This window comes from Aptenodytes forsteri, unplaced genomic scaffold (assembly GCF_000699145.1).
Source record: "Aptenodytes forsteri isolate BGI_AS27 unplaced genomic scaffold, ASM69914v1 Scaffold14, whole genome shotgun sequence".
In the NCBI taxonomy this organism is placed as follows: Eukaryota; Metazoa; Chordata; class Aves; order Sphenisciformes; family Spheniscidae; genus Aptenodytes; species Aptenodytes forsteri.
Genome location: NW_008794457.1, coordinates 2,437,509 through 2,449,875, shown reverse-complemented (window position 1 = coordinate 2,449,875; position 12,367 = coordinate 2,437,509). Strand labels below are relative to the sequence as shown.

The window sequence follows — 12,367 nt, the reverse complement described above, 5'->3', positions numbered from 1 at the left end:
GAGGTACAGCAGGTATAGCAAGGTGCCCTGCAAAGACAGAGAGAGACGATCCCAGGTGAGGAGCAGGAGCCACGGCCACCCCATCCCACCCCATCCTCCCCTCCTGGCCCAGGATTCAAACCCAGCATGGGTAAATTACATTTGAACAGCCCGCCGCAGGCTCACCTTAGAGAGAAGTCAGCAAGCGTGCCCGGCGGGTCAATCAGAAGGATGCTCCGGGCAAGATCTGTTCACTTCAAACCATGAGTCTATACAGCTGGAGAGAGGAGAGCGCGTCACCACCATGCCACTGAGCCTCGGGATGTCCCCCGCCTGTCCCCCTGCCACCCGCCTGGCCGTGTCCCCTCACACACAGAGGTACCTTTTGTGATAAATGCAGAGGCAGGGCAGCCTGGCTATCGTGTCCCCCTGCAGCAGCTCCTCCAGGCAGATCACGCACTCGCCGGCGTCCTTGGTCAGCACGTCATCTGGGAGGGGAGGAGAGGGCAGTGGTGAGACACAGTCTACCACGGCGTCCCGCTTCCCAGGAGGGAGGGGAACCCACGGCCACCTCCACGGAGGCAGCTGGGATGGGGCGGCCGAGCGGCAGCAGCGCCGGCAAATGCTGGCAGGAGGCTCAGGTAGAGGCACAGGGGGGGAAGACGGGGCTGGGGCGGCTGCAGCGAACACATCCCCTACCCCTGGCTTCCAAAAAAGCACCACCGAGGAGGGGTGAGCATCACCCTCCCGCGAGCAGTCAGGAGAGAGGATGGGAGATGCAGGAGCTTGCAGACCAGTGGTCAGCCCAGTAAGCCTCACTACCAGTGAGGAGGGGAGGAAGGCAACAACCCTTCAGAGGGGCAGCCCAGGAGGACACATGTCCCCTGCCCTAGCCAGGCAGGACGCCCAGCCGGGATGGCTCCCTCCAGCACGGCACACCATGATGAGCAACACGGGGCGGGGGCTGCGTTACAAAGGGTCCCAAGGCAAAAGCAGCAGGGCCAAGCCATGCTGGCGGAGCGGAGCAGAGCAGGGACCGTGAGCTGCACCGGTCCGCTGGAGCACGGCCCTCTTGGCAAGCCCAGCCGAGCCGCGTGCCCGCGCAGCCTGTGGCAAGCATCTCTCCAGCCTGCCCGGAGCCATCCCAAGCCGGCAGGACGCCGTGTCCCTCGCACAGCCTGGCCATCGGCCCTTACCGTTGTAGGAGAGGCGAGGTTTGCTCAGACACATGATAAAGTGCATTTCCATCTCGTCAGAAGCCACAGATTTGGAGCAAATGGGGCACTTGAAACCTGGAGGGAGAGTGGAGAGACGAGCCCTTAGCACGGGGGAGGAGGAGAAGAGCCCATCCCACATCCCGGGCAGTCCCCGAGGCCACGGTGGGGCACAGCAGCGGGCAGCCCCCTCACCTGCTGCCTGCATGGTGGCACGCACCCCACGCAGCGCCCACCGGGCGCCCACTCATCCTGTGCCGGCTGCCAGCAGCGCCGGCACGGGGGACAGCCACCCAACAGGGGACAGCCGCCCGAGCCAGTGCACCGGTCGTCCCTGTGCCTGCCACACAGAGGGCACGGAGAGCGTGCCAAGGCAGCGCACACGTGGCCATCAGCTGCTGCTGGGCCTTAAAGGGCGAGGAGCAGCCCAGGGCACACAGCACCCCGTGGCTGGCAAGCGCAGAGGCACGTCCCTGTTCCAGGATAGTGCTGTCCCTGCTGCCATAGCTCAGCCCCACACAGCTGAGCCAGAAAAGCTGCAAGGAAGGAGGCTTTTCTGTAGGGCCACTGCAGAGGACAGGCAGGCTGGAGCCACGAGCCCAAATTGCTGCTTTCTCCAGCTTTTTGCAGGAGTGAGGTGGGTGCTTGCCCCTCCAGTGCCAGCCAGCAGCCCCAGGAGCAGCGTGACCCGGCAGGCTGATGTCCCAGCTTGACCTTGGCCCTGCCTTGTCACCCAGACCTGCCTGGTGACCTGGACTCTTGGGTGAAGCTGGCCATGATGTCCAGATCTGCTCTGTGTCCTTGCTCGGGCATGAGGATGGGGCCCGGCTGGTGCCAGGGTAACACACCGGTGCCACCCCCTACTCGAGCCATGCAAACTGCCACGGCATCGTCCCCAGCGCCAGCGAGCGAGGCTGCCCCAAACCCAGATTTCCAAGCCCCAGACTCCCGGGGATCAAATCCCCAACCAGCCCTACAGGTCACCTGCCCGGGACTCCCTGCCCTCCCACCACAGCCAGCTCGAGGCCATGTGGTTTGTCGCTGCCCAGCGCAGCAGGGCTCAAGCCCATGCAGCCGAACACGTACGTGCCACCACCGCCACCATGGGTTTGCACCAGAATATCTAGCAATTCCCTGCCTGCAGAGAGGGACAGGGTAATTTAAGGACCTGTCTTCTAAAAGCAGATCAGGTTTGACTGCAGTGCCGCTTAAGAGCTTTCTTCATATATATGCAAAGGTTGCTCAGGAAAGAAGAAAAAAGGAACGTACACGAATTATCTAAGGATGAATCAGGTTCTTGTTTGCCACCACGTGGATGTGGTGAGGGCATTCTTTTTTTGCTTCTTGGAAGGGAGAAAGTGAGGGTGGCTTTAATGGGAGGCAGCTCAGACGTTTGCCGTGCAAACAGCCAGGATAACCGCTCAACGCCCGAGCACCCTCTCATTAGCAACAGTGATAAATACAGATTACTTCCCAGCTCCCCGGATGAAAGCCTAGGACGGGGATGCCGACTCCTGCCCCTCTGGAGCGTGGTTATTTCCCAGGAGGGCACAGCAAGGATGAGCGTCATGGATGGTGGGGGACTGGCTAAAACAAGGAGCCCAGGGCCCCTCCAGCTGGCCTGCAGCGTGCCACCACAGGGACACATCCCTGCCCCAGCTGGGCCGAGCCACAGGGTCTCCGCTGTGAGTCCGCCCCCGTTTGCACCAAGCCCCGGGGGAAAGGGCAGCGCTGGCAGCCGGAGCCTCACAGGCAGCAGCACCGACCTGCCTTCTCCTCTCCAGCCTAATTTTACTCCTGATCGATTTATACCTTGTGGCAGCAGTGCCCATTAGCTGAAATAGTTGGGTTTTTTCTTCTCCCAAGTGTTTACCCGCCTGGTGTATTTATAGAGCGGGCTCAGATAGCCTCCCAGCCTGCCTTCTGCAAGACCCGACTAGCCTCCCCTCGTGAGACACCTTTCCCAGCTCCCCTGACAGCCCACCTGCCCCTGTCCCCGGCTGAACCAATCCTGCTTGAACGTGGACAGTCTGCCAGCACCTACTGGGGAAGATCTGGGGACCAGCTTCCAGCAGCGAGCCCCTGGCACGGGGCGGCTGCAAAGGGCTGCCTTTGGAAAAGGTGTTTTGGCTGCAAACTCTGTGTCAGGACAAGGCATTCGCAGAGGTTAAGTACCGTCCCCCGTGCACTGCACGGGAAGACCTCGTTTCCTCTGGTCCCCCCTTTTTCTGTGCCAATGTGTTATTTTAAACAGCTGCCCCAGATCTGCCAGCTCCAGCAGCACCCAAAGGGATCCTACGAGACGTGCAACCGGGGCAAAGGGAGAGGGCCCTGGATGAGACCGCCCGGCCCGCGGCTGCCGGGGCATGACTGTCGGCTGCTGGCAAAGCAGCAGGAGCCGTGGAAAGAGCAGGGCCCTTTGCAGGCTCCGGTGAGCGGCTGTTGCCGTATCTCCAGGCCTCTTTGCTAGCTGGGGTAGCTTTAGCACATTTATAAATAGCCAGCACAAACACCCATCACGCTCCTTCGTGCTCCCTGGGCAGCTGGCTGGGGGACAGGGACCCCCAGTGCCGCCACAGCCCTGTGGCAAGGACACGGCGGGGACATTGCGCAGACAGAGGGGCCCGGGCTCAAACCCCAGCACAGGCGCAGCGTGCTCCAGCCACAGACGCTAGCTGCCACACGGGCTCAGGGGTTGAGCCAAGCACAGAAGCACACACGCTTTCCTGGCTCTGCATTTCACAAGATGGAAGGGGAGGGGGATAAAATTACGAAAATGCAATTGCATAAATTCCTGGGTCTGAGCAGGAGTGAGGAGCCGGTGTGGAAAGGCCCCCAGGGCAGGTGGTCACCCTGCACCCCAGCTGTCGGCACAAATACTTGGCATTGCAAGAGCAACTGCTGGCATCCCCCTCCACGGCAGGCACCGGGAACCGCAGGGAGCCCACCGCCAGCGGGAAAGGGGAGGCAGAGAAGGGGGTCAGGCTCCCTTGCCCCTTCTCCGGGTGACCTTTGGGGGAAGGTGGTGGATGGAAAACCACTGAGGCCAGGGAATAGCTGGCACCCGACAGCAGCAGGCGCCAAGCCCTGCATCTCAGAGCATCCCTCCACAATTCAGGCAGGCGCTGGGGCCCGGAGCCGGTCCTGCAGATGAAAGGGCCGCTCCCCATGTGGCCGGCCCCCTCCGGGCCATGGTATTTTCCACGTTCCCCGAAATCCCCATTAATTTATCCTGCCTAAGCTGCCAGCCCAAGCAATGCAAGAGATTACATTTTGACAGCTGCTCATGGAAAATTCAGCTCCCTCCCTCCTCCTCAAGCCCTTTCCACCCTCCTCCCACATGCCTAAAAAAAAAAAAAAACCAATAATGAGAGAGGAAGGGCCCAGCTATTCCTCCTCACCTGGGCCTCCCACACCCACGGGGAGGCTCAGGGGATGCTCCGGGGAAAGGCCATAGACCCTTCCTCCCTCCCAAGGCAGCTGGCAATGCTCTTGCCTGTGGCATGTTAAACCTGAAGCTGGCACCACCTCCACAAGCAGAGATGTGCAGGCAGGCACCAGCTCTTGCCAGGAGCGAGGAAGAGGGTGCTGCGGGAAGCGGGCTGGCCCGGAAAGGCAGGTTCAGATCCAGACCTGGACTCTTCTATCTTGCAGGAGACTTTGAGAAAGCCAAGGGCTTTCCAGGGCTACGAGACACACGGTGCCAGGTGATCTCATCTCTCCGATGGCTTGGTCTAGAAACGGGGAGCAAGCAGTGCTGGTGCTCTCCTGGGGCTACTGCCCTCTGAGTATTTTTAGGAAGGTTACATGGTTAATTTTAGACAGCCAGGCAAAGCAGAGCTGGGAACCTCAGAAAATCTCCGCCAGGTCCTACACAAGCTGAAAAAGCCATTACAGTGCCAAAAGCACCACCACACAGGCTGCCGGGGCTTTAGTGGTGGCAGGAGGGTCAAGACACATTTCCAGCCCAACTGTAAACATCTCAAACACAGCTGCTTCTGAAGCTGGGATAGGAAATTCCCATCACTTGTGTCTATAAGCGATGTCCACAGCAACCTGCACGGCTTGCACCGAGCACTACAGCGGGGTCAACCACATCCTGCGAGTGGAAGTGACTGCTCCCCTCAGGGAGGGGCGAGGCGGCGTCCATGGGAGCTGCAACCCCATCCCTGACCACAGGGAAAGGCACACATGCCACGTCCGCATTCACTCGCCCAACCCTTCGCTAGGTCAGTGTGCATCGGGACAGACCACTTATAGGCTACGGTGCCACCAGGAGATGCGGCATCACCCCAGAGGTAGGAGACCCTGGCTCTATCGGTAGCAGATGGCCGAAACACAGGGAGCAGCAGCTTCACCACTGTGCAGCACCTCCAGCGACAGGAGGAAGATGCCGGTGGGGGATGACATGCCCTGAAGGCAGGGGGAAGCAGCAGCCCAGGCACAAGTGAGCGAGTACAACCCCAGCAACCCACCCCATGGTGAGCAGCATTCACCAAAGGGATCCCCAGCTGCCCAGGACCCTGCTACCACAGCAGGATAAACCAGGAGCCCTGCATGCGGGAGCAGCTACGCAAACTCCCCAAAACACACCCACGCCAGGAGGGGTCCCTCCCCCAGCGCCCAGCCACCCCACAGGACACCCTGAGCACCCGGGAGCTCAGGGGTAAGCCCCAGACTGCCTGATGTCCATGGGAGATCTGGAAACCTCAGCTGCACTGCCCATCTCCATGTCTCCAGAGAGCATCCTGGGCCTCCAGCCAAGGGAGCTGGCTTACACCAGGTGAGGATGCAGCCAGGTGCAAGATAAATGCAGGGAATATTTGGTCCACGCACGCAGCTGAAGCAGGGTCCTGGTGCCTCCTCCTCGTTAAGCAAACCCTGAGGATCCCACCTCCTCCCACAGCTTCCCCAACATTGCTAGCTGAACCAGCACCAGGTGGAAGCTGAAAGAGATGGATCATCTTTAAAAAAACCACACCACCAGTGATTGAAGAGGAGGGCAGGACTGAAAGACCAGGTATATGGGCCCAGTTGGTCAGTCTGAAGCAGAAACACGTGGGGTTGGGCAAGAAGAAAGGACACCACGTCCTCCACCTCCCTTACCCCTCATGGGCTCCAGCGCAGCCCCAGGAGGGAAGGGATCACGGAGGAGTTGTCCTCCTTGCCAGCCGAGCAAAGGAAACCTGCAGAGCCAAGACATTCAGACCTGACATCTCCTGGAAAATAAATTCCCTAGTGGCTTAAAGCAGCCTCATTGTTTGAAAGCAATGGTCGCAGGACAGCACATTGGAGATGGCGTATGGGGTGCACAGAGCACACCTCCAGCACCTGGGCACCACAGGGACCTGGTAGCTGAGGACCTCCATGGGTATCCTCTTCCAAGAGCATCACCCACTGTGGAGGTGATGCTCTACCAGCCTCTGAGCGATGCAGCCAGCGATGCTGCCTCACACCGGGGCCAGGAGGCAGCTCGCAGCTGCACCAAGGACCCGTCCCACCAAGGACCACGCTCCCTCTGCCAGCAAAGTGCTTGCATTGAGTGCCTGGAGGCCAGGGCACCCAGCAGGATCAGGCCCGAACCCACTTCCCCTTGCAGAAGGAAATAGCATCAGCTGCAGGGGCAGATGCAGGAGCTGGAGCCCGACACGGCCCCACTGCCTGCTGCCCTGGCAGGACACAAGGCGCCGGGTGAACGCCACGACGGTGCTCGGCTATTGTGCAGCACAAGGGTTGACACGAGCAGGGACACGTAGGCAGGAAGGAGTAAAGCACTTAAGCGGCCTCATTTACCGGCTCCAAAGAAGGGCCGTATGAGAGTCCTTCCTCCCAATTCAAGGCTGCAGGGAGGCGGGGAAAGCATAAAGGACGGGTCCAGGGTGGAAACAAGACATCCCACCTTCCTCAGGGCGGAAGGGAGGCAGGGCTGGGGGACGCCAGCGGGCCAGCCCCAGTCGACGAGCCAGGCAGCGGGGACATGGCTGGGCCAGGACGTCCCTGGATGGCAGCGCTTGGAAAGAAACCCAACGGTGCAGGTTGCTGCCTCAGCAAATAGACGGTCCTGCTCCATCCCACCATCTCCTTGCTGATCAAGTCAGTTCGGCTGGCTGAGCCCAGAAGAAAATAAACTCTTGTAACGTGAAACAGCACCCCAAAAAGAAGCCACTCCTGTGCAACGTCTAAGAAAAGCTATCCCTGGTTCCCGGTGGCTCCTGGCAAAGCCCCCACGCTGAAGGTGTTTGCTGTCAGGTCGGCCACACACCAGCCAAGGGTGGCAGGGACGTGCCATGGACCACAAAGCTGGCCAAGGCCAGCACTGCTGTAACACTCAAGGCAGCAGGTTTTGGAGATGCCTCTGCCCACTCCCACCCAACTCAAGCCGTGAAGATGCAGCAGCGAGGAAAAGGCATCGGTGCTCCAGATGGAGCACGTGGAGAAGCCACTAGGGCCAGAGGGATGCAGGAGGGGCTGGGTGGCATCACGTCGCGGCAGCCCAGGGCTGGCTTGCTGCAAGCTGGGAGGCAGAGAGATATTTTTTTTTTAGCCAGCTGGTTTCTTACGGGGGTGGTGGGGGAGGATGGGAAGAAGCAGAACAGATCGTAATACTGGGTCTGAGGGAAGCAGAGAATTGGGAAGGGGCAGGAGACGTGAGAGAGGGAGCTCCACAAGGACATTTGCTCCAAAGCACCCAAAGCCATCAAGCCTCAGCAGATGGACATACCAAAGCCCTACAAGAGACCTCCAGCACAGCCCACGGACACCTGGGAGGTGGGAGGGCAAGGAGGCCTGGCTATATGGTCACACGATGTCCAGAGCCACCCTCCTTACACACACATCCTCAGGGAAGACGTGCAAACAGCCTCTGCACGCCAAGCATCCCCCCCTGCCTGTTGCTGTTTGAGTATTGCCCCTTTCATGGCTGCAATTGCAATTTTTGAACAAAAGTACCTACGATACAGGTAGAGAGCATCTCCCTCCTATAGCCCAGGCTACGCTGCAGGATCAGTTCCCCAAGACCTGGATGAGAAAGGCAACCTCCTGGGGTCACCCTGCCTTCCAGCTAGTCCTAGTTTACTGCAGAAACACTCCCCCAGCTGCTGAGAACAGGCTTCATAAGGAAGAGCGCGTAGCCCAAAGCTAATTTTAGCATCCCGGAGAACAGCAGGTAAGCAGAGGGGTCCTGGGCGACAGCCCAGAGAAGGCATTAACACCTTAGACTCCTGACATCGGGCTGCAGGGCTTGCATTTACTGAGTTACAAGCTCATTCAGGGCTCCTGCTAGTCACAGAACCGACCTGGGGGCATCTCAGCACAGAAGAGCCGCAGGGATGACCCAGAGCTGTCTCTCCACCTCTCAAGAGATGCTCAGGGTTTCAAATTCACTGCCCAGAGAGGAGAGGGATCCTGCAGGCACACCTGGGAATTTCCAAAGGGTTTCCCTGCATGCCTGCTTTTTTCCTCCTAAATATTTCTTGTGCAAAGGAGGAAGCCCAACCACAAGCCCTGCTGCAGGCAGCAATCATCCGCAAGATGCATGGAGCCAACAGGGGGGTCCCAGGTGCTGCAATGAAGGAGCGCAGGGGATCCTCCAGCAGCACAGTGGGACGCAGCGACTCGGAAATCGGAGCAAAAAGGGAGAGAGTCAGACGTTTCGGCTCGGCAGGGGCTGGGAGGGAGCAGCGAGGCAACGTCACACGGGGACCGGTGGGGTGAGTCACTTCTGACTAAGCCGTCCGTTGGGGAGGCACCCACGGAGTCCCCACCACCAGGCTCCAGCTGCTGCCGAGCCGCCAGAGGAACTCCCGCTTTCAGAAAGGCTCAAGCGCAAAAGCCTGACCTGAGCCACTCCCAAACGCAAGCAGATCCGACCCCGTGGGGTGGAGCAGCAGCTCCCTGGCTACCTCCCCCCTGACCCCTGGGTTTTTCCAAAGCAGAAAACTCCTGCCTTGATGCTGCTGAGGTTCCGTCACACCACAGCTGATCTCGCTGGGAGGATGAAGGGACACTCCAGAGACACACGATGACATGCCCCGGCTTTGCAATGCTGGCAGAGGGAGCAGAGCCCAGCACTGATCTCACCCACGTACCTGCTGCTGCCAGGAAGCAATCCCATCCGGCTCCTGGGACGCCTCCTCCCTGTGCATCTCACGGCAGCACCGCACAAACTGAGCGGTGGAGGGTCTCCCATGGCACTTCGTGCCCAGGCCACGGGACACCCCATGCAGGTGGCAGGAGTTACTGGGGGTACAAACCCCCCAGCCCCCAGGGTGCATGGGAAGGACAGAGCACTGCTTTTCAGGGTAGAGAAAGGGCAGTTTTTATGTAGCAGGCAGCAAACAGAGCACAAAAGGCACACGGAGCTACACCCACAGGCAGTGCATGGCTGTGAAATGCTTACGGCCAGTTAACACTGGTTGTTTCTGCAGGAAGAAACACACTGTTGGAAAAAAATCCTAGGGAGGAGCACACTGCAGAGCAAGCCCTAACCTCACCTGCCCCCAGCTCCTCGTGCAGTAGGAAGAAATGCATGGCAGAGAGCATCCCCCTGCTCCCCAGGAGGGTCTGCAACTGCTGAGGGATGCCCGGTGAATGCCCTAGGCTACCAGGACAGCAGGAAGGGATAAAGTCGGGTGCAGACCTGCAGCATGATCACACACCTCTGCTGTGCATGATGCAGGAGGGGAGGGATGCTCAACAGCATCGAGCTGCCCGGCCAGGCAGCATGAGCTCCCCTTCATCCCCACAGGCTGGGGATTTGGGAGATACCCCTGTGCCGGGGATGGGGCCACACCGCACGACTCGCTTTCGCTCCCGAGCAGCCCTGCCCCGTGCGCTTCCCGGCTGCCTTTGCAGCATGGAGGCGGCTGGCAGACAGAGCCGGCTTTCTGCAGCACTGGGAGCTGAACCTCCGAAACAAAAAGCATGACGTCTAGGAGAAACGAACCCCTTGGCGAGTGGCAGGGTCTGCCCACGCCAGATCCTGCTAGCAGAGGCAGGAGGGGCTGCACACTGTGCCACAGACAGGAACAACGCTGCCCAGCTGTCCTACCTTCTCTGCTCCTGCCTCCCCTTCACTTCAACACATGCCACCCTCGAACACGGGAAGGGCCAAGCTGTCTCACGGCCAGCGGCCATTGGGAGCAGGAGGGGGATAGTGGGGCTGCAGACAACAAAAATCCCAGCTGTGGGATTTCAAGGTCTCTCTTCCCCAGGAGAAAGGAAAAACACCAAGGCAACGCCCAGAGGAGCACAGTGTACCCCCAGAGCTGGGGAGGGCCTTGGGAAGCAGAGTCCCCCCATGAAACACTCACCCAGGACACCGCCCAGGACCGGCTGCACGGTGCTGTCTGCTTCATACCTGTCTATGGGGAGCAAAAAGAAATCAAAGGTGTCTACAACCACCCTTGGAAGGGTAAGATCCAGGCAAATAGCAGACTTCAAGGGCTATGAAATCAACGTTACAATAAATAAGCGGATGGACAATAGCTTCAAAGCAGCAAGATCCGGGTGGGGATAACCCAAAATCCCGAGGCAGCTCAGGCAGGGTGCTCAGCCTCACCCCACCCCACTCAGCACCAGCTTAACAGAAGGCTGGCCACAAAACCGACCTCAACCCATATTGACTCGACCTCCCTGCAGACGGTAATTTAAGCCATCTGGCTAGAGCCGAACGCCCCTCCATTCTCCCCCGGCTACAGATGTACAGGCCTTGGATGGGTGGATTGAAAGGTGGATCTAATTCCCCTGCAGCACTTCCGATGAAATGCAGCTCCATTGCCTTGTAGGGAGAGCTCCCAAATGAATTACTGCAATTACCCCGGCTGCAGGAGAAACTGCGGGTTTTCCCTTGCTGGCGACAAAGACTTCTCAAAAAAAAAAAACAATCCCCAAAACGCCCGCCACACCAAGCTGTAATGCAATCATCTGGGATGCACAGAGGGGAGCCCCTGACACCACCCTCGGGCCACTGAGCCGTGATCAGAGAAACACGCAGCCATGGTGAAAGCCGAGGGGAGAATGAAGCCAGCCGCCTTTCAAGGCAGCAACAGGCAAAGAGGCACAGAGGACATGGAAACTCCTTAACACCAGGAGCCCCGGCCCGGGTGGAAACAAAATGCTGGGCAGGGATGTGGGACAGGGGGGAGCATCACTTGGTTCTCCTGCCTGACTGCTGCTTTCCTTCTCTTGCGTTGCAGGCAGCTGGCCTCTAAAAATACCCGTTGTTGTCACGCCGTCCTGCCTGCTAGGGCCAGGAAACAGCTCTGAGCAGCTTTCAGTTCAATTCTTCATCCGTGCCATTGTGCCTCCCTTGCCAGGGCCCATCCCAGCCCCATTTCTGTGCCTGGTAGGTGACAGTCACTCAGGAACCGTGGCCATAATCCGACACAGCCTCAACGAGCTGAGGGTGCTCGCTGGGAATATACAGCCCTGGGAAATTTCTGCTAGCGTTGCTAAAACTAGCAAAAGGGTACATATTTCCACTGCAACTCTCTGCTCCTCTACAAAGCGCCACAAGACCGTTGCACAAGGCGCATCGTCTCGTTTCCGTGCCGCTGATGGGAGGCCCGCAGCTGCACAAGCATGCACGAGTGCAGACAGCCGGGAATTTCCCAAGCTAATTTAGCCTGCACCCTTCCAAGCGGCACGACACCGCAGCTGTCCCGGGGGCCGACCTGCTGCCGACACTGGTCAGCACAGCTCAGCTCCGTGGGGAAGGAGGGGAGAGAGGAGTCAGCTCCACCTCGGGGGTGCACTGTGGCCTCTCCAACAGGGAGGCACCATCCCCACCAGCAAAATACACCTTGTACCAAACACCTCCAGCTGCCCACAGACCCGCCATCGGGGCCTGGGGAAGGACGACGCCAGCGCTGAGCGATGCATCTGCTCAAGCTCAGCCGGCCACACGCGGCACAAACCCAGCAGTACGCAGGCACAGGGGCCATGACAGGGAGCACCAATGGACCGAGCCCCATGCCAGCGGCACAGAGACCAGCCGCAAGGACCTGCCTGCCGGCTCCCCAGCTCTGCCCGCCACCCTCCTCAAACCCCGGGCTGTGCGCGACCCAGAACGGGCTGGAAAACTAAGCCACACCAAGAGAAAAGCAGCCCTTGTCCCCCGCCGCAGGCACTCCCCTCCCCTGCCCGCAGCCGGCAGGGGAAGGAAACCTGCCGGC

The 12,367-nt window shown here is 59.5% G+C and overlaps 1 protein-coding gene across 1 annotated transcript in view; it reads right to left on the bottom strand.

The window, feature by feature from the left end:
• The window catches only part of ZNRF1 (zinc and ring finger 1), a 1,836-nt gene extending 300 nt beyond the window's left edge, over positions 1-1,536 (bottom strand). Inside the window, exons 1-5 of the mRNA XM_009290797.2 lie at positions 1,389-1,536; positions 1,176-1,271; positions 362-467; positions 166-256; positions 6-27 (exon numbers count right to left, since the gene is read on the bottom strand). Of these exons, the coding sequence (XP_009289072.1) occupies positions 199-256; positions 362-467; positions 1,176-1,271; positions 1,389-1,401 (273 nt within the window). The 5' untranslated portion in view covers positions 1,402-1,536 and the 3' untranslated portion in view covers positions 6-27; positions 166-198. The remainder of the gene's footprint in view (positions 1-5; positions 28-165; positions 257-361; positions 468-1,175; positions 1,272-1,388) is intronic.
• Positions 1,537-12,367: the final 10,831 nt, after the last annotated feature.